The sequence below is a fragment of the Mustela nigripes genome, chromosome 7, assembly GCF_022355385.1.
Source record: "Mustela nigripes isolate SB6536 chromosome 7, MUSNIG.SB6536, whole genome shotgun sequence".
NCBI lineage: Eukaryota > Metazoa > Chordata > Mammalia > Carnivora > Mustelidae > Mustela > Mustela nigripes.
Genome location: NC_081563.1, coordinates 135,172,113 through 135,199,575, shown reverse-complemented (window position 1 = coordinate 135,199,575; position 27,463 = coordinate 135,172,113). Strand labels below are relative to the sequence as shown.

At 54.4% G+C, this 27,463-nt stretch overlaps 1 protein-coding gene across 2 annotated transcripts in view; it reads left to right on the top strand.

Moving 5' to 3' along the window:
* Positions 1-20,907, top strand: part of BMP7 (bone morphogenetic protein 7) — an 88,622-nt gene extending 67,715 nt beyond the window's left edge. The window contains exons 4-7 of one of the 2 annotated variants that reach the window (XM_059407281.1): positions 5,050-5,247; positions 13,948-14,024; positions 15,442-15,552; positions 18,838-19,072. In XM_059407281.1, coding sequence (XP_059263264.1) covers positions 5,050-5,247; positions 13,948-14,024; positions 15,442-15,552; positions 18,838-18,987 — 536 coding nt within the window. In that variant the 3' untranslated portion in view covers positions 18,988-19,072. Of the gene's footprint in view, positions 1-5,049; positions 5,248-13,947; positions 14,025-15,441; positions 15,553-18,837 lie in introns of both variants that reach the window. The other variant, XM_059407282.1, reaches the window with a different exon arrangement.
* Positions 20,908-27,463: the final 6,556 nt, after the last annotated feature.

Genomic DNA, 27,463 nt, shown 5'->3' with positions numbered 1-27,463 from the left:
TGTACGTGTGCAGCCAGCACAGGGGATCAGATCTACTGCTACTTTGGGAAGACCGTCTTCTCCTCACTTGAGGAGGGCCTCTGGGCAGATTAAAATACAGGACATCCCATTACATTTGAATTTCAGATAAACAATAAGTTATTACGTAGCATAAGTATGTCCCATATACTGCCAGCATTATTCATTTCTCTGAAATTCAGATTCAGCCAGGCTTCCTGTACTTTAATTTGCAAAATCTGGCAAACCTGCTCTTGGGCAAATCTTCAGGTGGGTGTTTTTTTTTTTTTTTTTTTTTAACTTATTAATTCTTAGCTGGACTATACATCTTTTCCAACTTCCCTGAAGACACAGACTTTATGGTTCAAGTATTTGGTTTCTCGTGCCTCCCTGTCTCCATCAGTTACTTCTCCCTGCAGCCATCAGCCCGGTGCATGTGGCCTGGCTCCCTAGTTGTGACACTCACCCTGGACATTTAGAAACACACCATCAAAACAGATGCTTGCCCTGGCTTATGCTACGGAAAGCCAATGCCCTGTGATATCATAAAGTGAAACAGAATTCTTCTGCCAGACAACCCACATGTCCTTTCCTCCAGTAAAACCCTTCTCGGCCCTTTTGGGGGGGGTATTAAAACAAAACCCCTATGCATGTACATACTTACGTATGTTGGTGTATGCTTTAAATTTCTTCTCTCCCAGATGTGGTCACAGCTTGTCTGATTCCACGCTTCCTTCCCCAGACTGTGAGTGTAACCTCCAGGGTACAGGGCAGTGCCTGGCCCCTGCCTGTGCACCATGAATATGTGTAAAAAAGATGAATGAATTATTTAGGTTCCTGGTCCGTTAACTGTCTGGGTAAAACACCACATTGTCTCTGGAGTTCTGCAGTTAAAAACTTGACGGCGAGGATGTAACTTTGTGTGTCTGTCCAAGAGTGGAGCTTGTAGGAGGATGTGTGCCAAGCTGTGGCTCGCCACCCGGGACCTGTGGCCTCCCAGGGGACACTTGTGGATGTGTGCAGACAATTTTGCTTGTCAGGACTCTGGGGGAGGGATGCTCCTAGGACATCTGTGCATCTCCTCTAGTGCCCCCCAACGGCCTGAGTGCTGGAGGCCCAGGACCAGCCACTGTGTCGCCGCCGTCTGTTTGGTGAACATGCTGTGGCCCGTCTTGGAGCCCTGACCTGTGCTGGGGCAGTGGGTGGAGGGGACCACCCTGCCCTGGCTGGCAGGGCACGTGGGCAGGACCCAGAGAGGCTGCCAAAGCGGGGAGTCTAGAGGAGAGCCTGGAGGGAGGGGCTCATTTCCGGGCCATCCTCTTCCCCCCACACCAGCCTCTTTGGGCCTCTCACCACCAAAGTCTGGCCACATCCCCTCTCCAGACCCTCTGTGGCTGCTACAATACCTAGACTGTGATCCAGAGCCCCCACAAAGGCCCCCAGGGACCCAACCTTATCACCCCGCCCCATTCTGACCCTAGCCCTCCTCCCTGTTCTTCAAACACACATCGTGTGTTCCTGCCTCCTGGACTTGGCATTGGCCGTTCTTTCCATGGGGAACGTTCCTCCCCCAGAATCCCCGTGGCTAAGAGGCCTTCTCTCCCTGACCAGTGCCCCCTTGTCCCTGCCCCGACCCAGTCCTAGTTTCTTCGTGGCCACCATCCTCCACATCCCTGGGCTTATCTTCCTCCCTGGGGGGGCAGGGGGACCTTTGGGGGTTCCTCTGGCTCACTGCTGTGCCTGCACCTCGCACAGAGCGGGGCACACAGTAGGTGTTCACTAGTAGTTGCTGAATGAACAATGGGCCAACAGTGGGGTGGTTGTTTTAAGCCTGGGACGTTAACCTCATTGTCTGTCAGTAGGAGAGGATGAGGTAAAGGCATTTTCAGATGCGAGGCTCCTCTGTGGCCATAGGGGACGAGGTTGGGGTGTTTCGCTGATGGAGAAAGATGTCCACGGTGTATTGCATAAAACCCAGGTTTATAGGAAACAGTGGTAACCCTACCATCCCAATTATGAGGAACTGCGCACACCTGTTTTTGTAGACACACGTGTATGCAGCTTAGACTAAACAATCACAGGGTTTTAGTCATCTTGGTGGTTGGGGCAAGAAGGGGACTTCAGGACTGGTTTGATCCAGTGGTTCAGCAACGTCACCAGAGATCCTGTGTCTGTCTCTCTGCTCTTCCTTCCACCAGATCAGCCCCATTTGAAAATGTGATCCTCTCGTGGTGTCCAGTTGGTGGCCATTTCTGGGGCTCCGTCCATTCCTCCTCCTGTTTTTCTGGGGGAGAGAGAGGGTTGCTTTTGGATGCTAAGTGGGAAGTTTCTTCTCCAGAAAGTTCCATTCATGGGCTGCACTGGGTCCTAGGCCCATCCTTGAGTCAATCACCGTGGCTGGAAGATTAGTTGTCCGTTAGACCACAGGCTCACCCCTGTGACCAGGCCAGGGCCGCTAAGACACAAAGGCTGAAATGAAAATTGGGTTGGGTACCATGGAGAGGGGGCATGGGTGAGACAAATGGCCTCGTCCCCACTTTACAGATGAGGCCACTGAGGCCCCCGCATCCAACTTTACCTCTCTTGGCCCACACCGGGCGGTCAGCGGCAGATGCGAGTTCAGACCCCCCGGAAGTGTCCCTTCTTTCCTCCGTGTCTACCGATTGCTTCCCCGAGGCTGCAGGTCCCCGGGCCTGGCTGTGCTTGACCGCCACGAAAGCCGGCTGGACACCCTCCCTCGGTGCTGCGCAGCCCGCTTGCAGCCCTCGGATTTACTGTGCCTGGAACAGCATCAGGTTTTCAGGCGAGGCATTTTTATTTTGCCCTAAAAGCCTTCCAGGTGGGGGTAGGGCAAAATACAATTCCTAGGGGCTCCACTTTAATGGTTTCTTTTATAGAATCATTCGTATTATAAATGCATGAACTCGAGGAAACCCTTGCTAAAGAATGCAGGAGAGCCGAACGTTCCAGGGGGTGAAGGTACAACCGTGGGGTATGGGGGACGCTTGCTCTTTTAAACACGAGCTGTGAGAACACCAAAGCGAACCTCTGGTGCCGATCTGGGCCCCGGGAGGCTGGGTTTCCTGACTTGGGCCCGTCCGGGGGACTCCAGGTGAAGTTAATTCCAGATGTGGACGGGCCCGGCGCCCCCCAGAATCCACGTTCATTGGCCTCTGACCCCTCCAACCTAGCTGGATCTTATGTATTTCTGTCCCTCTTACACAGCCTGGGTCCAGACTCTGCTCGGTCCCTTCCAAGCTGGGTGTCCATGGGCAGGCTGTTCGGCCTCTGGGCTGTTCTCTCATGAGTGACATCAGCTTTCCTTACCCTCTCTCTTGCTTTATCTTCCTTTGGAATATTTATCACCCTGCGGCATGACCCCCGGTACATATCGGGCAGTGGCCTTCGCTGCTGGCCTGTTCCCCGCTCCCAGCCCCAGCCCGCCCAGCAGCAGCACACAGGACACAGTCCTTGTTCCATCTGCTGTCTCCTCTCTGTCTCTCGGGTCCTGTATCCTCTGGGTGTCCCAAGTTCCTTCCAGATCCTCCCTGTCTGGGCACCCAGTGTGAATGAACCCTGCCCTCTCGGTGGTGGAGACTGGATGCCTGGGCTCAGCTGTCACTTCGCTGCCCAGCTACACCCTGTCCCCGGAGGAGCTCCTCTGTGTCACCCCGACCCACGCCCAGGGCCAGCATTTTCTCGAGCGTGTCCGACGTGCAAAGCTCTGTTTTGAGAAGCGTCTGTGTTGAATGGCAGAGGGAACACGTGAATCCGGGAAGTCTGGCACCAGGCATGTTTGGTTCGGGGTCCATCTCTCCCCCCTGGATCAGGGGCCGCACTCCTGCTGGGATGGTCCTGTCCACCCGCCAGTTTCCCTCCGGAGACAGGTGGACATTGCACACAGCAGCCGCCGAACCACACTGCATTCTGTCTTCCACCCTCCCTTCCCCGGCCGAGTCTCTCCACCTCACCCCAGCCCTGCCTCGGTTTCCCCACCTCTGTAAACGCCCCTCCCTTCTTCCAGGTGCTCGGGCCCAGAGCGTGGAAGTCAGGGGTGACTCTGCACCTTCTCACACTCTCTGTCCAGTCCCTTGGCAAATGCTGTCGGTTGTTTCTCTCCAAGTAGACCCGGGCTCTGTGGTTCTCGGCTTTGGATATGCTCTAGTTATGGGACTGTGGGCTGGAACTGGGCAGGGTGCAGGGCACGTCCCTGTACATTTTCTTCTGCAACTTCCTGTGAATCTGTAATCATTTCAAAACAAAACCTTCAACATAAATTCCAAAGACCGATTTGAAAAATGAATCACCGAGGATCTGACTGTCTCTGGCCAGCTCTGCTCCCCGCCGCCTGGGGCCCACCCCGTTCCCTCCCCCTGATTTATCCCCCTGATTTATCCCACGGATCCCTCCTTCGTCCCTCCACACCCCCAGTCTGTGCTTTAACCCAGCAGCAGTCTCCTCCCTGTTGCTTGAACACCCCACCTCCCTCCCACGTCCAAGCATTTACCTTTGCAGTACACTCTGCCCAGAAGGCCTGTCCCCAGGACCCACATGGCTCCCTCCCTCGCTGTTACCCAGTCCTCTGCGCAAACAGCCCCTCCATGCCTAAGGTGGTGGTCACTGGGCCTGTTTGCAACTGCTCCCACCCTCCTTGGGCAAACAGGGTTCTCCCACCTCTTGAAATTGGGTGGATCACATGACCTGCTTTGGCCAATGAAATGTAAGGAGCACTTCCATTAGCCGGAGCCCGCAGACCTCAGCCAGGTTCCTACACTGTGTGCACACGTATCAGCAGGGGCTGCCGTGGTCTGTGCTGCCTGCCTGACACCCTGCCCCACTGTGTGCACACCCAGAGGACCCCTCTGTGTGCTTCCCTGCTGTGTTCCAAGCCCCTGAGCAACCTGGCATAGAGTAAATGCTGAATAAGCACTTGCTGGATGTGGATGGACCGATAGCAGGTGCAGGAGTGGGCCGTGAGGCGTGCAGCCCCTCCCCGCGCACTGCTTCTCCTCTGAAATCGATCTTCTGTGCATTTGCCTGCTTCCTATCTAGGGCAGAGCATCAACCCCAAGCTGGCGGGCCTGATTGGGCGGCACGGGCCGCAGAACAAGCAGCCCTTCATGGTGGCCTTCTTCAAGGCCACGGAGGTCCACCTTCGAAGCACCCGCTCCACAGGGGGCAAGCAGCGCAGCCAGAACCGCTCCAAGACGCCCAAGAACCAGGAAGCCCTACGGGTGGCCAACGTGGCAGGTATGCCTGGGAAGGTTAATGCACGGACCCCAGGGACCCACAGTAGGACCCCGGTAGGCTTGTGACTCAAAATCCCATCCTGCGCGGAGCTCACCGCCTTAACTGTGTATAAGTAGTAAGTTCATTTCGAAAGGCACGTAGCCAAGCATTAGTAGAACGAAGCCAGTCGTGTAAATTTCCAAGTAGTCAAAATGACAGCTACAAGTAAATGAAAGAAAGCTCTAGAAACATGAAGCGGGAAGACACCACTCCACCTTCCCAGGGAGGCGCTGCTTGAGAGTGAAAAGGAAGAAAAATGGGGGAGTTTGCTGTATTTTCGATTTTAGTTCTTAAAGCGAAAGATACTTCAAACTCATGGCTCCTTTGCTAATGGGTGGTAGTGAGTTTTTTGTGTATTATTCGGGATATTTTTAGGTTTGTTGGAAATATTTTGTTTTTATAAGTAAAAAAAAAAAAAAAGAGCACTAGATCTTACAGTGTATTTAAGGGGGTACTTTTCGGTTCATTGCCATGATGCATTATGGTAAGTAAAAACAAATTAAAAATAAAGGTAGCATTTTCATAGCTAGCAATTCAAAGATTAGGAGGAAGTACTGGCTAGTGCGTGACTTCGGGGCCGGAGGCATTTAGGTACTTGCTGTAGGGTGTGCGTGGTGTTCTGTGGCTCTTGAGGCTCTGAGGAGGATGGTCTCCCATCTGATAGCGGGGGCAGACGTGGGGCTCGGAGAGGTTAAGTAACTCGTCCACGTGCACAAAGCAAGTGAGAGGCAGCCCTGGGATTTGAGCCTGCTTGGCTTCGCCAGGATGCGCTCTGGTGCCCCCAGTGATCCTGTTAAGTGTCTTCTGATGATTTACCAGGCATTTGCTGAGCCTCACTTGGGCCTGCCTTGGCCAGCCTCAGGGCTTGGCTGCCACGTGGTCCCTTTCCTCCAGGCTGACCAGGCCCGAGGATGTTGCTGGCATCCTGTGGCCTGGGGTTGCTGGGATGGGTTTGGGAGCCGGGTGGGCCTGGACCGGCCTCTTCAGCACTGGGGGTGCCTATGGCCTGCAGGTCCATGTCCTGATCTGCCCCACAATCTCCAACACGTTGAGCGCCGCCTCTGAAAAGATGCACCTTGATGCCGATAACTTCACCACCAAACCATCTTCCCCACGGACTGCAGAAATGACCACCCAGATCCCAAGAACCCAGCTTGTGGCTGAAAGAAAACTCCTGCCCCGTCTCCTCACTGGGGCCAGCTGTGTGGCTGTCTGAGGGGTGCTCCCTCCGCTCCCCAGATGTCCATGTCTTAATCCCTGGGACGGGTGAATGTCTTACCTTACAAGGCACAGGGGGCCGAGGCTGCCCTAGGATGGGCAGGTTACCCATCAGCAGACTGTGGAATAGGGAGATAAGCCTGGATGGTCCAGGCGGGCCCAGCACCCACTGTAATCACGGGGGTCCTTCCGGAGGGAGAATCCAGCCTCACGTGGTCAGAGAGCTGTGAGGCCAGAGGAGAGCGGAGAGGTGTGACGTCACCTGCTTTGGAGGTGGGGACGGAGTGTGGCATACGAGAAGGAGGGGGAGAGACAGGGAAGTGGATGTCTCCCTGAGCCTCCAGAAGGAACACGGCCCCCTGACACCTAGACTCCAGCCCGCATTGGACTTCCGAACCACAGAGCTGGAAGGAGATGAACGGGCGTTGTTTTCAGCCGCCGCGTCTGGGGTCGTTTGTTAACGCAGCGGTAGGAAGCGGAGCCACCACGTTTTACAGGGTGGTTTACGCCGCGTGTCCCTGTGCCGTATCAGGGCTCTGGGTGGGCTCCAAAGCCAGGCAGGGTCCACAGCGGGAACCAGGCTGCCAGCCGCGTGGGGAACTCGGACCCGAGCTTCTCAGCTCTGCCCGCTCCTGGGCCCTGAGGCTGGCCCAGAGGGGCATGTTAGGGGGCGCACGGTGGCCAAGAAGCCCACACTCCCAGACTAACCTTATATTAGCATCAGCTAATTTGGGTTCACTTAGCCAGTTTTTACATTTCTCTTTATTTTCCTTTTTGAAGGCAAAGAAAGGACTGGTCGCTTATGCTTGGTCGAGTTTTTAGAGCAGGGTTTCCTGACCCCCTGGGCCCCGGATGGCTTCAGTGTCTCTGAAGCTGGTGTGCAGGGACTCTGGAAGGCTTCTTCACGGGCCGGTGCATCCACTCTGCTTTTAGGCTTCTCGGAAGGCTCTGTAAGGCCTCCTGTCGAAAATCCTGCCGAATCCCTTAATTTACAGTAGAAACCTCTTCCGTGTTGGCTCTAGCCATTGGGGTCCCTTGGGGAAAGCCCAGCTATGGACCACCCTCGGGGTCTGGGCCAGGCTGGAGGTGGCTGTCCCTTATGAACAGGCCTGAGAGGCAAGGGATGGTGACTAGGGGATGGACACGTCCTGGAGGAGGGAGCTGCAGAGAAGGATGCCCCACCAAGAGCTCGGGGACCAGCAGGTACCCCAAGGCCTGGATGAGTCCGCTGGACCAGAGTAATCCAGGGAGTGAGACCCACGGGCAGAGAGGCCTAGGCTGGGAAGCAGTGGGGCTCCTTTGAGGAGAGAGGGAGGCCGTGGAATAGGAGGAGGGTGGGGCTGGCAAGGTGAGCGAGATCAGGAGTTTTTTTAAGAGTCACATCTTGAGTTTGAATTTCATCCAAAACAAATTTGGAAGCCTTTGCAGAGCTTTAAGCTGTGGTGTGGGGGCAGGGATGATCAGATGATCCTCCTGGCTGTGCTGAGAATGGCGGGGAGCAGGGTGGGGTGCTCAGGAAGGGTCAGACGAGGGGAACTTGCCAGATTTCTTTCCATATCAGTCAGGCAGCATGTGACGGCACAATCCATCCTGCGGACTCCAGCATCTTGCAGGCCTGCTGGGTGTAATGAAGGCAGAGGGACCAGGCCTCAGGCTGAATTCAACACCTGACTTCTTCCTGCATCCACACCAAACACTCATTTACATAATCCCCAGGATGCGCTCTCACTCCCTCACATGGCAACCTATCTAGCTTGCCTGGAATCTGCCTCCATCCTGGGACTGACTGGCTTGCTTGCTTTCTTTCTTTCTTTCTTTTTTTAATTTCTTTTCAGCATAACAGTATTCATTGTTTTTGCACCACACCCAGTGCGCCCTGCAATCCGTGCCCTCTATAATACCCACCACCTGGTACCCCAACCTCCCACCTTCCCGCCACTTCAAACCCCTCAGATTGTTTTTCAGAGTCCATAGTCTCTCATGGTTCACCTCCCCTTCCAGTTTCCCTCAACTCACTTCTCCTCTCCATCTCCCCTTGTCCTCCATGCTATTTGTTATGCTCCACAAATATGTGAAACCATATGATAATTGACTCTCTCTGCTTGACTTATTTCACTCCGCATAATCTCCTCCAGTCCCATCCATGTTGATACAGAAGTTGGGTATTCATCCTTTCTGATGGAGGCATCATACTCCATAGTGTATATGGACCACATCTTCCTTATCCATTCGTCCGTTGAAGGGCATCTTGGTTCTTTCCACAGTTTGGCGACCATGGCCATTGCTGCTATAAACATTGAGGTACAGATGGCCTTTCTTTTCACGACATCTGTATCTTTGGGGTAAACACCCAGTAGTGCAATGGCAGGGTCAGAGGGAAGCTCTATTTTTAATTTCTTGAGGAATCTCCACACTGTTTTCCAAAGAGGCTGCACCAACTTGCATTCCCACCAGCAGTGTAAGAGGGTTCCCCTTTCTCCACATCCTCTCCAACACATGTTGTTTCCTATCTTGCTAATTTTGGCTATTCTAACTGGTGTAAGGTGGCATCCTGGGACTTTCTACTTCCTAGTCCTTTTGGCAGTTCATCTCAATCCTTCCCGGAAATGTAATTTTTAAAAAAAATACCAATGCCTGCCCCTTCCCCCCACCCCAAGGCTTGGTAAACCAGAATGTCTGAATGTGTGTGTACGCATACTTACACATCCTTTTGAAGGGCTTTACCTCACGTGATGGCTGGTATCCTGAACCCTCTCATGTGCTGGCCCTTCAAGTGTGGGGGGGACACATGCCCCTGCCTGTGGTCCGCTGCGAGGTCCCTGTAGACTGATCACCCCCCACCCTGCCCCAGAGCCTTCCCCTGCTCTTAGGGGGTGTGGTTTGGGGTTGAGAGACTGGGTCCCACTTTTTTCTCCCCTCCCATGTTTGCACCCAACCCCCTAGGAATTAAGCATCTTCCCCAAATGATCTGGAGGTTGTAACTTGTGAGCTGCTCGGGCAGGGGCTGGTCGAGGCAGATGAGGAACCTGTGTGGGTTCAGGGGGGCCAGACCAGAGGGATAGGGGAGCTGGGAGTCTCCTTTGCGGGCATCTCTTCTTCCCTGTCCTAGTCTTTCTGCTAATATGAGTTCGTCAGGAAACAGGACTTCCGACCGCTTTCTCTCACAATCCGAGGAGGCCTAGAGAGGTAGTGCAGGTGGCTGGGTCTTTGGTGGCAGGGCCAGCGCCCATCCCCCACTGACACCCACAGCTGGGCTCACAAGCTGCTCACAAAATCCAAATCCTGTTAGATTTCAATGTCTTGGGTTTCAACATTCAGCCAAATATCATTGCTTTGCTTGAAGATAGGGTCGGGAAAAGTGACTCGCGGGCCTACACCTGCCCTGCCTCTGCTCATGGCAGACATTACTAATCAATGGTCGCACCACCTTTTCACTGAGCCTCCCAAAGCTTCCAGTCCCTGTTCACTCATGACATCAAGCAGCCAGCAGTGTTGGCACTTGACGTGAAACTTCTTTGCCTCGGCCGTGTCCCGCGCTAACATGTTCGGTCCTCCCACATCGCTGGCTGAGGGACGCTCTCCCTCCTTGCCCTGTACCTTCCACCTCCCTCCAGTGAAGAGGGAGAAGGAGGCCGCGCGCTGACGGTGCTACCTGCGGCCGCGCGCGTGGCCACAGCGATGGAGGCCGTCTTTGGACTTCCACTCAGTGCATTCTAGACAGTATTGCAGATGGTCCAATAGATCTCTTGAGGCTCTTCTCTGATGGCTCCCTTGACCTGGACCTTCATATCTTAATTACCACCCAGCCCTCCAGAGGCCCTCCTACGCCTGCAGCTAGAACCCCAGGCCCCTATTCCTTCTTTGTCCTCCCCGGGCGCCCAGCCTCGGAAGTCAGTCCAGCAAAGAAGACCGTCCGCCCCTCCCGCACTGCCTGCTGCTGAGCTCCGCTCATGCCTCCTCCTCCCTGGAAGGCTCTAGCGCCTGCGTCTCTGTCCTTGGTCAGCAGCTGCTGCGGTGAGGGTTCTTGCTGACCTTCTCGGTCATGGAGGGCACCCTCCTCTCCATTCCCCTACATCCTCGTCATAGAATTTTCCTCCTTTGGATGCTTCTCTGGCTGGCTAGTTTCCTTCTGGTTCTTACACAAACATCACTTCTTCGGAAGAGCCTTCTGTGAGGACCCCCCCCCCATCCCACAGCCTCCCTGGCAGCTCACCCTCCTCTTCTGTCTTGTTCTCCACCTCGACAGGATGCAGTTTCCGTTTACTCACTGGCTTACTGTCTGCCTCTGTCACTGGAAGACAAGTGCCCCCAGGCAGGGCTTTGTTTTGTTCATACCTGTAGCTCTGATGCCTAAAGCAGCATCTGTAAACCAGTAGACACTCAGTAATGGTTTGTATGAATGGATGCATGGATGGAGGGATGCATGGATATATGGACAGAAGCATGGATGGATGGATGGATGCACGGATGGATGGATGCTTGGGTGGAGTACTGAGGTGGTGAGACTGTGCCCACCCCACCCTCACTGAGGTCATCTCAGAAGCTCTGAATGTCCCTGAGGGCCAGGATCCCTCCTGTAAAGATACATGCAATTCTGTCATAATGAATTCAATGTGATTTCTCTCACTGGTTTGCAAATCTTTAAAAAATTGCTTTGCTGAACTATAGATATAAAGATATGTACAAAATCAGGAATATTCACAGAGGCTGGTGGCGGTGGGAATTGCACGGGATTGAACCACCCAGCCGTGCATATGTGCTCATCTCAGACCTACGCATTTCTAGAAGGCTTCTTGGAGACCATTTTCTGATCGCTGTGCCCTCTGCTGCCTCCCGCCCTGTCTTCTTCTCCTTGACCTTGTTCTTCCTTTTCATTCTCCTTCCCACCCTCACCCCCTCCCTCACCACTTCATTTCAGATTTGTTCCTAGCCTCGGCGTAGCCCGGGTGCCTGTACATTCATTACTTCTAGGACAACATAACGCCCAGCAGGTGTCTAAGGAGATCTTCCTGACTTACAGTGTATGGTTGCCACATGTGGCTCACACCCATTTCAAGTCTCACACCCATTTCACAGATGGGGAAGTTGAGGTCCAGGGAAGGGAATTCAGTGATATCCTTTTTATCTTATTGTTTCTCATTGATCTAGAAGCCATACAGTTAGACTCCCTGGGGACCGCAGGAAACTGATGGGTATTTCACTTCTTCCAAATGTAGCTTGGTGTTGGGTTTGGAGGAAGCGATCATTAACTCCAAATGGTTAAAGAGTGTGGGTGGGGGGTGAAGTGTGTATATAGTTTTAACCTTTCGTCACAGGTGGGCTGGAAGGATAATAATCAGCCTCTGGTGGCTATGAGCTGAGCACTGTGCTAAACAGATTTGAACACACATGGCTGCCCCAGTGAGTGGGCACTTCCTCGTCGCTCTGCAGATGAGGAGCCCAAGGTCTAGGAGAGCCAGGGTCTGACTCCGGAGCTGGAGCCACACCCCCTTGCCTGGTCCTGACCCACTGGTCAGACTCCACTCGGGAGCTGGTTTGCTCTGGGGTCTATCTACACCACCATGATCTTACCTGGGCTCTAGCTGACAACCACCCCCACACCAGATGCACCTTTCCAGGCAGGAGCCCTTGGGTGGTTTGGCTGCAAGTCTCAGAAACACAGATCAGGTGGCTTCAACCACTAGGAAAGCCACTGACTCCCAGTGCAAGGTTGGGTGGGCATGAGGGTTGGTTGATCCAGGCTTACTGTCCTTGGCTTACTGTCCTTGTCCCCCATGTTCAGTGTTGGCTTTTCCTCAAGGCTGTGGCTGTAGGTAACCATCAGCGCTCCTCCTTTGCTGTTCCCAGGCAACAGGAGCAACAGATGAGCATCTTTTCTCATGGTCTTCCTTAAGAATTAGGAAACTTTTTCCAGAAGCCCCCAGCATGCTGCCAGCATATCCTTTTGGCTTGAATGGGATCCTTTGCTCTTATCTGAACCAATCCTCACTCTGAGGATGAGATAAGAACTGGTGAGCTCAGTCCTGGCTTCTGAACCAGTCAGTGACAAGGGCTGGGGTTGCCACAAGCCCCTGAGGCCACCAGAAGGGCCATTCACCTAGCCATCTGAGAGAACTGACCGGGCAGGTAGAAATAGGTGCGTTTGGATGGTTCCCAAGTGCAGGTCAGGCAAGCAGACAACCCTGGGTCGTCTCCTGGACTTTCCTCTCCACCCTGTGAGCCGTTCTCCTTGTGTCCCTCACCCACTGGTGTGTATTACCTTCTGGGACTCTGAGGCCTGGAAGGATCACAGCCATAGACAGAGGCATTGACTTCTTTATATGTGTGTTAATGACACAAATATTGATTGACACTGGGCTCTGGGGACCCAGTGGTGACCTCACAGTGTCGAAGAGGCAACATATGAGGAGAGATGTGAATATCAAGTAGAGCCAGACTCAGAAAGATTACAAGAAGAAGCATTTCGGGTGGATGAGACAGCAAGTGCAAAGGTCCTGAGGTAGGAACAGGCTTGGCAGTACAACCACAGCACAGAAAGAAGACTGTGGCTTAGGAATCAGGGCCATATTGGGCCATACAGGCCAAGGGCAGGTGTTGAGACATTGCTCTGAGCATGAAAGAAAGCTCCTAGAAAGTTCTAGCTGGAGGAAAGACAAGGCATAGATAGGGGGAAAAAATATTCATAGCTGCAAATGAAAAATTGTGCAGGAACACCAGAATGTGTGTGTGTGTGTGTGTGTGTGTGTGTGTGTGTGTGTGTGTTTGTGTGCGTGTGTGAGAGAGAGGGGGCGGGGGCAGAGCTTCCTACATGTTCCAAGTGCTCAAACCCTAGCCCAGATGCCTGCAAACATTACATACTTCTGGAAAACCCCAGTGCATAGTTTTCGCTCCTCAAACAAACCTCAGTAGTGGTAAGTCTCTCTGGGAGGTCAGTGGGATTGGCCTTTCCACTCTCTCATTTCTTCCTGGTGGTGGGGACTTTGTCCCAGGCCCGGTCTGTGTCCCTCCCTGCTGCCCTTGAAGAGGGTGAGTCTCGCAAGGCAGGCTGGCCTCGGCAGGTGAGCTTGACCAGAGGCAGACCCCTCTGGCAGGCCCCTGCAGCCAGCGTGGTGGCACGTGGGTTCCTATATGGACTCCCGGCAGCGGTCAGCATCCGGACAACACCTGTGCACCGAAAGACCAAGGTCCACGGACGGATCCGGAGAGTGCTCGGGGCTAAGATGGCACAAGAGGGATGGGGGTGACGGCACTGCCCACCCAGGCTGCTTGCTGGGGGTGAAAATGAGGTCTAAGGCTACGGGTCCTCAAACAGCTGTTGTGTTGGAAAGGTCTCCTTCTAGCTGAGTCTGTCTGTGTTCACACCACTGCCTTAGACTGAGGGAGCCTTAATATGTGTGTGTGTTTCCTCTCCCCCACCCGCACCCCTGTCTCCCGCCAATGCAGAAAACAGCAGCAGCGACCAGAGGCAGGCGTGCAAGAAGCACGAGCTGTACGTCAGCTTCCGCGACCTGGGCTGGCAGGTAAGGGCGGGCGGCCGCACGGGCCCCGATGGCTCGAGCGCCGGCGTGGGTGTCCCTGCGCTGTTCCCCACAGCAGCGGGCCTGCGTCCTGTGTGTGCAGTGAGTCACGTTTCTCACCAGAATCAAGAGTCCTAAGCAGGTCGAGACGTCAGGTTGAGGGTCGCCTCGTGGCATGCAAGAGCAGAAACTTGGGGGGGATTCAGGAGAGAACCAGGAGCCCCCATACTCTGGACTCCGAGCCTCATTTGCTGTGGGAACTTGAACTCCATCCTGCGGCTGGCTGCTCCTCTCTGATGGGGCAGAGCCCGTCGCCTGCAGGGTCCCCCCATCCCCCGCTGCCCTGTCCATCCCTCCCCTTCCATGATTCAGATTCCCCGCGGCAGGGGTGGATTGGCCCAGCTCGGGTTGGGTGCTTGGTCCGGCACCTGTCACCTGTTTGGGGATGAGCTTGTGTCATAGGACCGTGACGGCTCCTTCTGGAATGATTCAGACAGAATGGGACGAAGGGCAGGGGATGAATCCTAGGACAGGCATGAGGGTCACGTACTCTAATGGCTGTTGATGAGCGTCTCTGGCATTCTGGGCACTCTTCCAGGCTCAGGAGACGCAGCAGGGAGTGTGACCCTCTGCCTGCCCTCATGGAGCTCAAATATCTGGAACAGGGCTTTGAGATCCCCGAGACCAGTGGTTTTGTTGTCCACTCCTCAGCGGGCTTGTGGTTTGGTGGGGGAGTCCAGATCCCTCCCTGGGGACCGTGCACTAGTGGGACAGTAGCCCACAGCCTGTGTGGAGCCCTCCTGTGGGTCTGTGCCCCACAGGGCGCCTGGCCGTGCCTGCGTCCTGGTGCTGGAGCCCGACCCCAGGCTCCAGCTCCTCTGCAGACAGAGTCCACGGACTTGAGTCCGTGAGGGGTGTGCCTGCTATCTGAACGGCATCCCCGGGCTGACCCAGCCCTAAAGGCAGGCCTGGCTGTGAGCATCCTCGACCAAGCCACGCATGTGCACCAGGCGCGGGCGGGTTTGTCTACACAGTCACTTCATTCTCAGTGTTGTGGGCGAGTCGTCACTCTCCCACGTTGCTCAAAGCAAACTGCCAACTTGTAACCACCTCTCACAGCGCTGGAGTTGACCCCCCCCTTCCCCCCAGCCCCGGTCACACGTCTCTGGGCCACCTCCCAGCAAGGCCGTGCCGGCGTCCGTTCTGGGCTCAGCCCAGCCCCTGGGGGTGGTCTTTGCCTCATCTTGTCTTCTGCGGGGACTGTGATCGTCCAGCCTCCGCCTCTCCCGCTCCTGTGGGACCCCCAGCTGCTCAGGACGGTGTGGGCTGTGTCTTTGTCCCCTGGAAGCACGGAGCCTGGCCCGCAAGAGGGGGCTGGGGCGTGAGAGGTCCTGTGGGGCTTATGCTGTGCCTCCCGCAGGACTGGATCATCGCTCCTGAAGGCTATGCTGCTTACTACTGTGAGGGCGAGTGCGCCTTTCCTCTGAACTCCTACATGAACGCCACCAACCATGCCATTGTGCAGACGCTGGTGAGTGTGGGCTGCACGGCCTCTGGGCGGGCCAGCCAGGGCAGGGGCGCGTGGGACTCCTCCCGACTGGGGCCCTGACTTTTCACGGGCCTTGGGCTCTCCTCCTGGCGTAGGCCCCTTCCTCCACTAAAAAAAAAAAAAAAAAGATTAAAATCATACTTTATAACAGCATTGGCGTAAAGATGTGTGTAGTCTCTGACCCTAAAGTTCACAGATTTCTCCCGATTCGGAAAGAAAGAAGAGCAGTTTCAGGAGCTCCTAAAGGTATCTTGGATAATGTCCCTGTGCCTCATCGTGACATTAGCCCTGGCCCTGCCTCTCTCTGGATGACTGTTCTCGGTTGCCACATGTCTGCTGGTCATCCATGAGTGTCCCCACCCCCGGTTCCCAAAGCCCGGGCTTCCCTGGGTTCAGGCCGGCTGTTTATAAACAGCTCATAAACAGTCTCGCCCCCAAGCTCAGGTCTTTGCCTCCTAGCCTTGATCTTTGGGGTTCAGCCATCCAAGGGCATCTCCTGCAGGTAGACACCGCACTGGGAGCTGAGGACACCGCAGGGAGCAGCACAGACCTGTTCCCTGCCCTTGGGGCTCAGTTTCCAGGGAGAAGTAGTCAGGTGAGCAAAGGAGGAAGGACGAGGAAGCTGGTAGACAGGACCGCGGGCCAGAGAGACGGGGCGGGGCAGGGGCCGTTTCAGGCTGAACTTCCAGGGGATCCTTGGAGGATTCACTGTGATAAGAAGATAAGCTCTTAACAGGGTACCCAGCCCTGCTGACTCTTGGGAGAAGTGATTAACGACTCTACGGAAAACAGCAACAGTGATAAAAATTCGGAACTTGGTTCTTTGCCTAGAATCTGAGGCTCAGGGATCTTGGTTATCTAGCTCCTTGCCATGAACATCATGGGGTCCTTTCCCTGGCTTGAATGCTCCTGGCGATGGAGAGCTCACGACCCGGGGCCATCCCTTCTGTCCTGCAGTTCTGTTTGTTCTGAAGCTTTTGGCTTCTTTTGTTCAGTGGCAAACTTGTTCCTGCCTCATATGTTATGTCTTGGGAAAAAAAAAAAAAAAACCTATTCCTTTCATTTGGACCTCTCTCTGCCCTTCGAGGGAAGGCTTCTCTGGCTTCTCTTTTAGCTGTGCTTTTCCAAGGCCCTTCCTTCCCCAAAGGTAAACTCTGAAGTCCTGCTTGGGATTGAAAGGCCTTGAGCTGGAAACGAATCGTGCTCCCAACCTGTCTCTTGGCCTGGGCCTGTTCTCCCATGCCCGCGTGCGCCCTAGGGTCCAGCCCTGATGCCCCTGGGAGGTGCCGGGGCGGGGGGGGTCTCCTGCCTGCCAAGGGCACACCTCTACCCTCCGACCTGCTTCATGGCCCATACAGGGGGAGCCCGGCGTTCCCCTGATCACCCACTCAGTCCGCGTGTCGCGAAGGGGCTCTGGGATCAGAACGAGCTGATTATTCTAAAAAGAGGTTCTGTGGTCCTGCTTAAGAAGGGGGAAGGGAAGGAAAAATAAAGAAAGATGAAAATCGAGAGGGAGGCGAGCCATAAGAGACGCTGAGCTCTAGGAAACTGAGGGCTGCTGAGGGGAGGTGGGCGGGACAACAGGGTCGCTGGTGGATGGACACGAAGGAGGCATTGGCCGAATGAGCACTGGGTCTTGTTTGCAACTGATGAGTCACGAAATTCTACCTCTGAAGCAAATAAAAAAAAGGGGGGGATCTTTGCCTTTGGGGGTCCTGGTGAAAAACACAGGAAATGAGCTGATGTCTGGGATTCGCTTTCAAATTATTCAGGGATGGAGGAGCTGGGGGGAAGGTTTAGATCTGTAAAAGTTTGAAATCGTCCATAATAAAAAAGCTTCTAAGTGTGCTGTCTTATGTCAGAGGTCACAGGCTGGAGGCTTCCAGAATGCTTTCACTTGGCACGCGCAGTGTGTTGGAAACCTGGAAGTTTCACATGCAAACAAAGCAGAACTAAATCGCTGGCCTGTCCTGGACCCTGGGCACACCCAGCTGCACTGGCCTTGATTGGCGGAGGTCCGAGGGCAGCATCTGCCTTGGGTTTGCCCCAACCCTCACTATCCCCTCTGGTCTTACTCCTTGCCTCCTTCACTCGTCGGGTGGTGCCTGTGTGTCCCCTTCGGGCCTTTGAGTTTGTTTGCCACCCGCACCCCCGCCTTTGCTGTGAGGTGCACAGAATCCCAGAGCAGGAAGGAGCAGGAAGCCCGGCGGCATCTGGCTTCATCTCTCATCCCTCCCTTCTGGACCCCCTTCTTTCTCGCGGACGTCCAACCAAGTGTTTGCCCAGTTTGGTCCTCCAAGTTTTACTGCTCAAGAGGCAGGAGCGTCTAGGACAATGTAGACCTGCACCATCCGATCCGGTAACCACTTTTACACGTGGCTCTTGAGCCCTGGAAATATGGCCCATCCGAATCAAGGTGCTTTGTGTAAAATTAACATGCTAGGTTTTAAAGACAGAAAAAAAAAAAAAAAAGATTCTTTGTGATAAGTGCGTGTTGAAATGATAATATGTTTGAGATACCAGGTTAAATGAAGTACTGTATTTAATTTTACCTATTTCTTTTTCATCTTTCCAAACGTGGCCGCTAGAATGTTTTAAATTACACGTGTGACGTTCATTGTATTTTTCTTGGACAGGACAGGTCTAGCCCAGAGGTCAGCCGCCTTTCTCTGAAAAAGGCCAGATGGTAAATATTTTTAGCCTCGTGAGTCAGAAGGCCTCTGTTGCAGCTCCTAATAAGCTCAGGCCTTCGCAGGGCAGACGCAGCCCTGGCTACTCTGGAACCAATGGGCTTGGCCGGGTGCTAATAAAACTTTATTCCCAAAACCGGGCCTCGGGATGGGATTTGACCTGCTGGCCCTTACTGTCTAACCCAGGTGTTCTCCACTAGGGACAGATCTGCCTCCCAGGAGACATTTGGCAATGTCTGGAGATGTTTTGGGCGGTCGTGGTTGGGGGCTGAGGGTCTCTGGCTCCTGGTGGTGGAGCAGAAAGACGCGGTGAACGCGGTGTGGTGCATAGGACCACGGGGTGGTGGAGAGCCACCTGGCCGCTAACTCCCCAGCTGTGGACACCTCTGTGCTCTGGTCCCCTGGTCTGTGCACCAGAGGTTATGCGTCACGGGCCAGAACTGGAAGTGTGATGTGTGGTCACTCTCAAGGGGGCATGTCACGTGCGTCATTTTGTCCAAGCAGCTGACGTTCCTTATAGAACGGGAGTAGGGACCCAGCGCTGCTCACCGATGCCGCCATTCTTTGTGTGTTCCAGGTCCATTTCATCAACCCCGAAACGGTGCCCAAGCCGTGCTGTGCCCCCACTCAGCTCAACGCCATCTCTGTCCTCTACTTCGACGACAGCTCCAATGTCATCCTGAAGAAATACAGAAACATGGTCGTCCGAGCCTGTGGCTGCCACTAGCACCTCACAGAGGTCAGACCCGCTGGCACTACGCTGTTCCGGGGTCCTTGGTCTCCCACCAGCCAGTGCCACCCACCACCCAGCACCACAACCGCCTTTCGCGAGACCTGCCCCGCCCCCGTCCCCAACCTTAAGGGCGTAGGAGGATTAAGGAATTGGAGAGGCAAATGCCTTTTGATCAGGTTTTCATCAACCTCCCATGGACAAGATCCTACACGCTGCTGCAGGCAAAACCTAAAGGAAAGAAAATATATAAAGAAAAATTGCCCGGCCCTGATCATGGGCTGTGAAGTCTCAGCCATGCACTGACTCGTTCCCAGGGGTAATTAGGAGCACCCTTCAGCCAGGCCACCCAGCAGCAGGAGGAAGGGGGCATGGCCAGGGGTGGGCACGTCTGTGTCTGTGCTCAAGGGAAATTGACACGGAAGTTCCTGTAATAAATGTCACAATAAAACAAATGAATGAAAATGGTTAGGATGTTACAGATATATTTTCCTAAACAATTTATCCCCATTTCTTGATTTACTCTGATTTCATAAACAGAAGCCGTGGACGGCAGAGGCAGGGGAGGCCCCCTCTCCGTTCCGTTCTGGTTTCATTCTGAGGCTTGCAGAGGCCTGCTGTTTACATAGACTTGCCCAAATCCAAGATGTGACTGGGAAGGGAGAGGGCAGATTTCTGCTGGGAGGAGGCGGTGTGTTAACCTTGAAGGAAAAATACGTCCCGTCCTTCGGTTGGGTGCATGGTGGCGGAAATTAAAATAGGCGTGAGAAGCGCCGACAGATGTTTGGAATTGGTTTTCTAGCTCTCCTAGTGGTAGAAAATCAACATGGAATGAGAGGACAGCCACCGGGAGAGCCCACACCTTGACCCTGAACTCTAGCTAACAGGACCTATTTTAAGAAGTGTCAATGAGCCCTCACTCTAGATGGGGGTGGAGTGGGCAGGCATGCTGTCCCTCCCCCGGGTGGGTTCCCCTGTTGGTCATGATTAGCAGCATTCTGGAGTCCAGGTGCCAGCCAGGGCCGCTATAGCCACTGTTCTCATTTGCAGACCCCTCCTGAGCACTCTGCAAACTATCAGCTCCTTGAGGTAAGGAGCCGATGGCACGGTGGAGATCTGCTAGGGGCAGGATACGGTGGACGTGAATCTCAAATGGAAGGATCTAGAAACTGCCTTGAGAGTGACGTCCTAATTGAGTCCTCCAATTCAAAGGTGCCATCTCTGATGTGGCTCTTGGCGTGAGCCTCCCTCGCCTTGGCCAGCGGGTCCCCTAAATGCTGGGCACCCAGCCTCCAGCTGCCATGCAGGCCTTGTGGCGCTCTGGGCTGTCTGTAAACAAAGAGCAGGGTTCCCCCGGCAAGGCCTCTGCCCTTGGAACCCAGTCCAGCAGGGAATCATTTCTCCATCTTGATTAAGTTGGTTCCTAGAAACACTGGGGTCCCGTTTTTATTTTCTTTTATTTTTCTTCCTCAGTAGCTTAGGCCGCAGCCTCCAATCTGCCTGGTCAGTGGGGAAGAGTCACTGTTTTTGCCGTGCTTTATTTTATCTGTTGGCAGATCTGGGGATTTCTGTGTGGTTCCCTCTCGGTGCAAGTTTTCTCCCCATCCACGCCCCACCTGGTTTCTAGCTAGCATCCTTTGTACATTGAAACATGTAAATAGTTGTTACAAAACAAAGAAATTATTTATGTCCATTGGAAGCTCATTTTACACCCTCCTTCAGTCCCTTGTTCAGGATGATGAGCTCGCTTTCCCCAGCCTGTTTGTTTTCTTATTTAAGACTATTTATTAACGATCAGACCAATGTACCTTCAGCTTTTGTATAGAGCAGCCTTCAGCGAATTTTCTGTATAAATAGACAAAATAAAAAGGGTTTTGACTTTTCAATAAAAGAAGACATTTGGTTCTGATTCTTGGGGCCATGTATGTCCGTGTGTTGTCTTTTCTCTCAACTCCTGGACTTTGGAGTTCTGTTGGTTTGCTAAGAACTCTCTGCCTTGGCCCTGCCACTAACACGCTGTTTATCATCCAGGCCCTGGGGAGAAAGGAGCGCTCGTCAACATTTGCTGCAGCTGTGTGGGGCTCCAGGCAGGAGAGATGGAACCCAACAATAAATGGGAATTTGGTAGGCTCCACTACAAAGATCCTTGATTGAATTACAGTGCAGCTGTCAACAGCTGTTTCAAAGAGGCAGGGGGTAAATTAGCTGTGTTTACTGCTAACATAGTTTAAAGATGTAGTCATCCCAATAAAATAGAGGCGCAAGAAAGAAAGGAAAAAAAAAAGAAAGGCAGGGTGGGGGATGTGTACACCCAAAACTAAGGCAGCACAGGCCCCAGAGCCAACATTGTCCAGTGCAAATTATTTCAGTCGTTTGGGGGCTGCTATTAGCTCAAGCCATGGAGGAACCCCTGGGGGCCTGGTGGGGGCCGGGCCTGCCGCCTCACTATGCACAGAGCTCACTCAGCCATGCAGCATGGAACAACAGCTCCGGTTCCTTCTGCCTTTGAAGTGCACACTGAGGTCACCTGATGGATGTTAGAACCCCAGCTGTTACTTGGCCAGACTTTTCGCTCTTTTCCCGTTGCCTCCAATGAAGCAGCCGCTCCTAACAAGTTCCAGCCCCTGTGATCTCCAAACCCTCCTGTCACTGTCCCGATGCGCGAGTTAGCTTTTGTTCTGTTTCCAGGCCAAGGACCAGAGCCACAACCCAGAGGGCCAGATGTGGCCTGCAGACGTGTCTTCTCCCCACACCCCACGTGGTGTTTATACATCTTCAAAAAGTGAATCTGTGGCCAACTGTTTTTGAGAACCAGAAGGTTGGGGGTGAAAAAAAATCCCCAATTCTGGCTTCCCTGGAGAAATGGCAGAGCTGGCTACTTGGGACGCATTTCTGCACGGAAACTCTCGGCTGGAGCCGAAGTGTGGTTGTTGCCCCAGTCACCACGACTCCCAAGTGCCTCCCCCACGGAGCGGTGAATGGCAGTTGCTGTTTCAATACTTGCAGAGAGCTGTGTATTTGTTCCCATGTGTCTGTTAGGAGGAGGAGAGTAAAAGCGGGGCAGAGAAGGCCACACCTTCAGGAAGAAGCAGAAAGGACACATTCTTCATCCCTGGCTCACCATCCCCCGGGTCTGGCACCTACCCGGGCCCCTGGAGGCAGGTGTGTCTGTGGCTGCGGCACCACACGTGGCCTCATCTTTTGCCATCACATTTCCCTTCCTGCTTTCCAGCTCTCTTGCTCGGTTTCACCTTGGAGCCATTTCTTGTCGCCTGCTCTCTCGACCCTGCTCTCTGAGCTCCTATGTGGGGTCCCTCTGCTCCCACTGCTTGGCCTGATGTCCCCGCCGGCCATGCTGAGTGGGCACAGAGAGGTGAAAGTGTTTACTCAAAAGTCCCCAGTGACTAAGTACTGGATCTGGGATTCAAGCCCCAGAGCCCGGTCTCCCCTGAGCTCGCTGGACCTGAAATCTGGGGCTGCTTGTGGGGATCCCTGGCCCCCAGCCCCAACCCCCTCAATGTCCCCCAATCCCAGGTGTCAGTCCTTGAACCAGTGTCGACTTCCCGAACCACCAGTGCAGGCCTTGGGTCTCCCTCCTGATTCCTAGCTGCCCGAGCCTCTCCCTCGCCAGCACACTGTTGAAGGCAAAGTTCCGTCCCCGGGCTGGGGCTGGAGGCCGTCCCTGTGGGTCCTCCCTTGCCTGCCAGCAACAGCTTGTGTGGGCTGTCCTGGGAGGCTGGGGTCGGGGCGGGGGGGGGGGGGGTTAGCGGTGGTCATGGAGGCTATCTGCTCTGAGAATTCTCATACGTACATTTTGAGTCCTCTTTGTTTGGATCTTTTGGAGAAGGGGAGTGTGTCCATTTCCTGGGGCTTCGTTTCCTGGAGTGGCTGTGGCTGGTTCCTCCAGAGTGGGGGCCTAAAACAGCAGAAATGTATTGTCACCAAAAGTCAGGCCAAAAGTCACCCATCAAGGTATCTGCAGGGCTGTGCCCCATGCAGAGGCGCACTGGAGAATCCTTCCACGTTTCTCCTGGCCTCTCGGGCTACTGGCTTCCTCGGCTTGTGGCTGTTCTCACTCCGGTGGGGCCATTGCAGCACAGGAATCCAGGCCGGGTCAGCCCTGGGGGAGCCAGCAGACCACACATGGGGATGACCGCGGTGGAGGGCAGCCGAACCACGGTGCCCTTCATAGGAGCGGCGATCACCTGGAGGAAGCCTGACCTGTCTCTTTGGCTGGAAGCATTTCTTCACTCCCCTGCTCATGTGCTAATTCCCGGTGGATCCCAGCGCTCTGGAGATGGGGGACAGGGCAAGGTATCTGCAGCAGGAAGCTTGCATCCGGGGAGCACGGGAAGCAGACGGTACCTGGCACCAGAGCATGGCTGCCCGGAGCCGCCCTTCATGCAAAAGCATGCAAATTCTGTTTTACGACTATGTTGGAACAAAGATGAATATAAATCAGGCTGAGTCACGTTTATTTTTTATCTCCCGATTCTAAAAGACGTTAAGCCATTTTGTGGGCCCCAGGGGGTACCCCAAGCCCCGGGCGCTGTGTCGGTGGTGCTGGATGGACAAGCTTACACTGACGGTGAGCGATTTAGTGGCAGGGAATGATGTATCGGGAAGAAAACAGTGAGCGGGGGAAAGAAGTGAGGGGTTGGCAACCAAAGTCCTCAGATGGAGCAGTCAAGAAAGAACCCCAGAGGCTGAGACCCTGAAGAAAGGAGAGAGCACGCAGCTGAACCTCTCCCCTCCTCACCTGCAGAGGCTGGAGCTGGGGTGAACACTGATGGCCCTTACCCGCTGTGTGGGGTGACAAGTGATACCTGCTCAAATTCATTGCTGGAGGCTGCCGAGAAGACCCTCGCTCACCTGCTCTAGAGGAAGACCGCTGCTGCTTTCTTCCAAATCTCTCTCTGGAATGGAGAATTCTCATGCCACCAAGTCAGACGCTGTGGGTGTGGGGGAGAGGGGCCTGCGATCAGTTACTTAGCTGTGGGACCTTCACTGTGGGCAACTCTCTACCCTCTCGGTGACCTTGTTTTCCATTCTACCTTTCTGCTCTGTCATCCCAATTCATGGTTTCTATCTTCATAATCTACCTCATGTTCTAGTATGGTTGCTGGAGCACCAGCCATCATGTCTGTATTCTAGGCTGAATGCTCCCTCAAAGCAGCTATCCTAAAGAGCAGACACAGAATACCCATTCACCTCCAAGTAACAAAAATACAGTCACATGACCACACCTAGCTGTAGAGGAGACTAGAGACTAGTCGTTTATTCTAGGTGGCAGTCAGGGGCCTGTCTCTATCAGAACTTTAGGGATGCAGGAGTATCCCAAATAGCAATTAGCTATTTGTATTAGTTTTCTATTGCTCCAGACCAATTACAAAATTTGTTGCTTAAGTCATCACCCACATATTATCTTACTCCTTCTGTGGATCAGAAGTGTGGGCAAGGCGTAGCTAGGTTCTCTGCTCAGGAGCTCACAAGGCTACAGTGAATGTGTTGGAGGCTACATTCTTACCTGAGGCTGAGTCTTCTTCCTAGTTCATTCAGGTTGTGGGCCAAATTCAATTCCTTGCACTTTTAGGACAAAGGGCCCCATTTTCTTGCTGGCCGTCAGCCATGGGTCACTCTCAATTCCTAGAGGCCACTCTCACCTCCTTTACAAGTGGGCTTCTCACAACGTTGCCACTTCATTCCTCAAAGCCAGTGGGAGGATCTCTCGTCTTTTCGAGATTCACCTGATTAGGTCATACCCACCCAGGATAATCACCCTTTGATTAACTTAAAGTCAGTTGGTTAGGGGCCCTAAATGCACCTGCAAAATCCTTTCTTCTTTGGAAGCAATCATTATATGTTGGGCAAACCTCTTGGGGGGTTATGTCCGTGTTTTTCCTTGTATCTCACCTAAGTTCCACTGCACACCTTGGGTTACAGAGGAGGTTAGAGGCACCACGGACACAGACACTCTCTGCCAAGTAGCAAGCACACGAGAGAGCGATGACCAGAGCTAAATGTAGGGTCCTCCCACTGAGAAGCCCCCCGCCCCACCAAAGGAGTGGTGCAGTTTGAGTTGTACCCAGAATCGTTAGCCGAAATCCCCGAAGTCTTTATAAAGCCCCTCACCACCTCACCTACTCTCATCTGTGCCTGGAAGGACGAAGGACTGACCTGTCTGTGTGAGCTCTGGAGCGTTCCCTCTGGGCCGGGGCCCGCCCAAGGCATATGGAGCACGTTACACTTGAGCTCGCTGAGCTCTCAGGACAAGCCTGACAGCCATATACTGACGGCCCCCAGCCCCCACTGAGGGAGGTGGAAACCTTAGGGAGGTGGACACGTTTGCTGGATGTTGGTGGCCTGGGCTCTGAGCACCTCCAGGGGGCACTCTTTATCGAGGGGGGAGATCAGTGAAAGCTGTGCTACCACGGCGGGGCTGAGCAGAGGCAGCTCAGCCCCAGCCCTGACTCAGGGGGCCTCTGCCAGTGGGACAGACCCTCTCCCAGGGGACCCGCTCCTTACCGGGACCCGGCCCTACCCTCAGGTTGAAGTCCATCCATCGCTTCCAAGCATTCTCGCTGAGACCTCTTCCAGACATGTTTCCCTTCGCCTGCGGATCAATTCACCCTGGCTCAGATGGCTTCAGAACTCTGGCCCTGGCCTCTCTTGGTCTTAGATTTGAGAAAATAAAAATAGAAGAGGAAAAACACAGAGCTCTCCAAAGCCTTTGGGGTTGTGACAGCTGGTTGGACGGAGGCAAAGTGCACCTGGCCTGGGGGGTCGGCGTCTGCTCCGGCGGGAGGCCTTCTCTCAGGCTCAGACTCGCTGCTAGCAGGCCCAGGAGCTGCCCCGCAGGCCGGGGCTCCAGTATCACCGGCCCCCCACCCCAACTCCATGGAGGGCAAAGCCCAGAGCTGGCCCTCCTTGAAGTGCTGTGTGCCCTCAGGTGTGGCCACAGATCTTGTCAAAACACTGGGGACAGTCACTGCAACACGGTACGAACTCTCCCCCTTCTCCGACCTCCAGGGCCGGCCTCACGGGCTGTGCGCCCAAGGCAGCTGCATGGGGCTCTGTGCTCCGAATGGTCCCTTGTTGGCTTGGATGTGCTGTTGTTACTGTCCCACAACTCTTCCTGCCTTTTAAACAAGCCCCTCCCCCTCACCCCGTCCCCCGCCGGCCCTCCTGTGCCTGGTGAGTAGAAAGACTTTGATGCTCAGTTCGGTCCGCCGCCACCTCTGCTGTTCAGCGAGTGCGTTTTGAGCTTGGAGGCGCTGTGGTCAGGGTTCTGGGCACCGGGGACACACCATGACCCACAGGGAGATAGGGGCCCCGTGCTCTTAGACAGCACATCCACGGGCAGCGGGAGCAGGAGACAAACAGCCAAGGAAAGGGGCTGACAACAGTGAAAGCGTTGGGTAGGACATGGGGCCCAGAGGGGCACAGAAGGCGCTCACATCAGGGTGGCTTGAGGAGGGCGTCAGGAAGGGGGTGCAACATGGGTGCGTGGGCAGAGTGTGCGGCAACCCCACGTGTGACGCCGCCTGCCTACAGGGCTGCCTGCAGACCCCAACCGAGAGATGCGAGGCCGGCCTGTGACGGGTGGAGGGTGATTCTCAGCCCTGACACCACGGCCACTTGGTGCGGGTCATTCTCTGTTGCGGGGCATCCTGTAACCTGTAGGATGCTCTGCAGCATCTCTCGCCCCCATCCTCAGGATGCCGGTAGCAAACCCCAAGTTGTGAGAGCCACTCATGTCCTCAGATATTGCCAGATGTCCCCTGGGAACACAGTGATCCTGGGTGAGAGGCACCGATGGAGAGAAACTGAAGTCAAGCCCAACGAGACAGGAGCCTGGTAACTTGGGAGACAGTTTAAGGGACGGGAGCCCCCTCCTGCCTTCCGGAGAAGCCCTGTGATGTCCAGCCTGCTGGATTGGTGTCGGAGTCCACTTTCTGGCATTGCCTGCCTCATCAGAAGAGCCATGAGCACCTGCGGGAGGTGATGGGGGCAGGGTGGGGGACAGTAGACAGCTGGGCATTTGTTCCAGGGGACAGTTGAAAGAGAGCTCCTCTAGCAGGTGAGGCCACTATACAAAGGACCCTGTGTTCCCCGTTAAAGGAAGGACGTGAGCCTCTGGAGAGCTGGCACGCTTCAAAGCCCCACATTGGGACCACATAGCTCCCCGAACCCCCAGCTTCCTCTTCTGTAAAATGGGCACAGTAATAATAACCTCTTAGGGACACTGGGGATGTTAGAGGAGAGGATGTCAGCCGAGCACTTCCCTTGGGGCTTGGCTTACAGCTGCAGCCAGCGCAGCTCCTAAGCAAGAGAGACCTCTGCTCAGAACCTTCCCCAAGCCCCGCTTCAACTAAAGGCACCCGAAAGGCCCACAGCAGCTGCCCCTCCCTTGGTTTCCCGGGACTGCTGTAACAAGTGCCCAGCAGCGCTGCATTCCAGCAGCACAGACGTG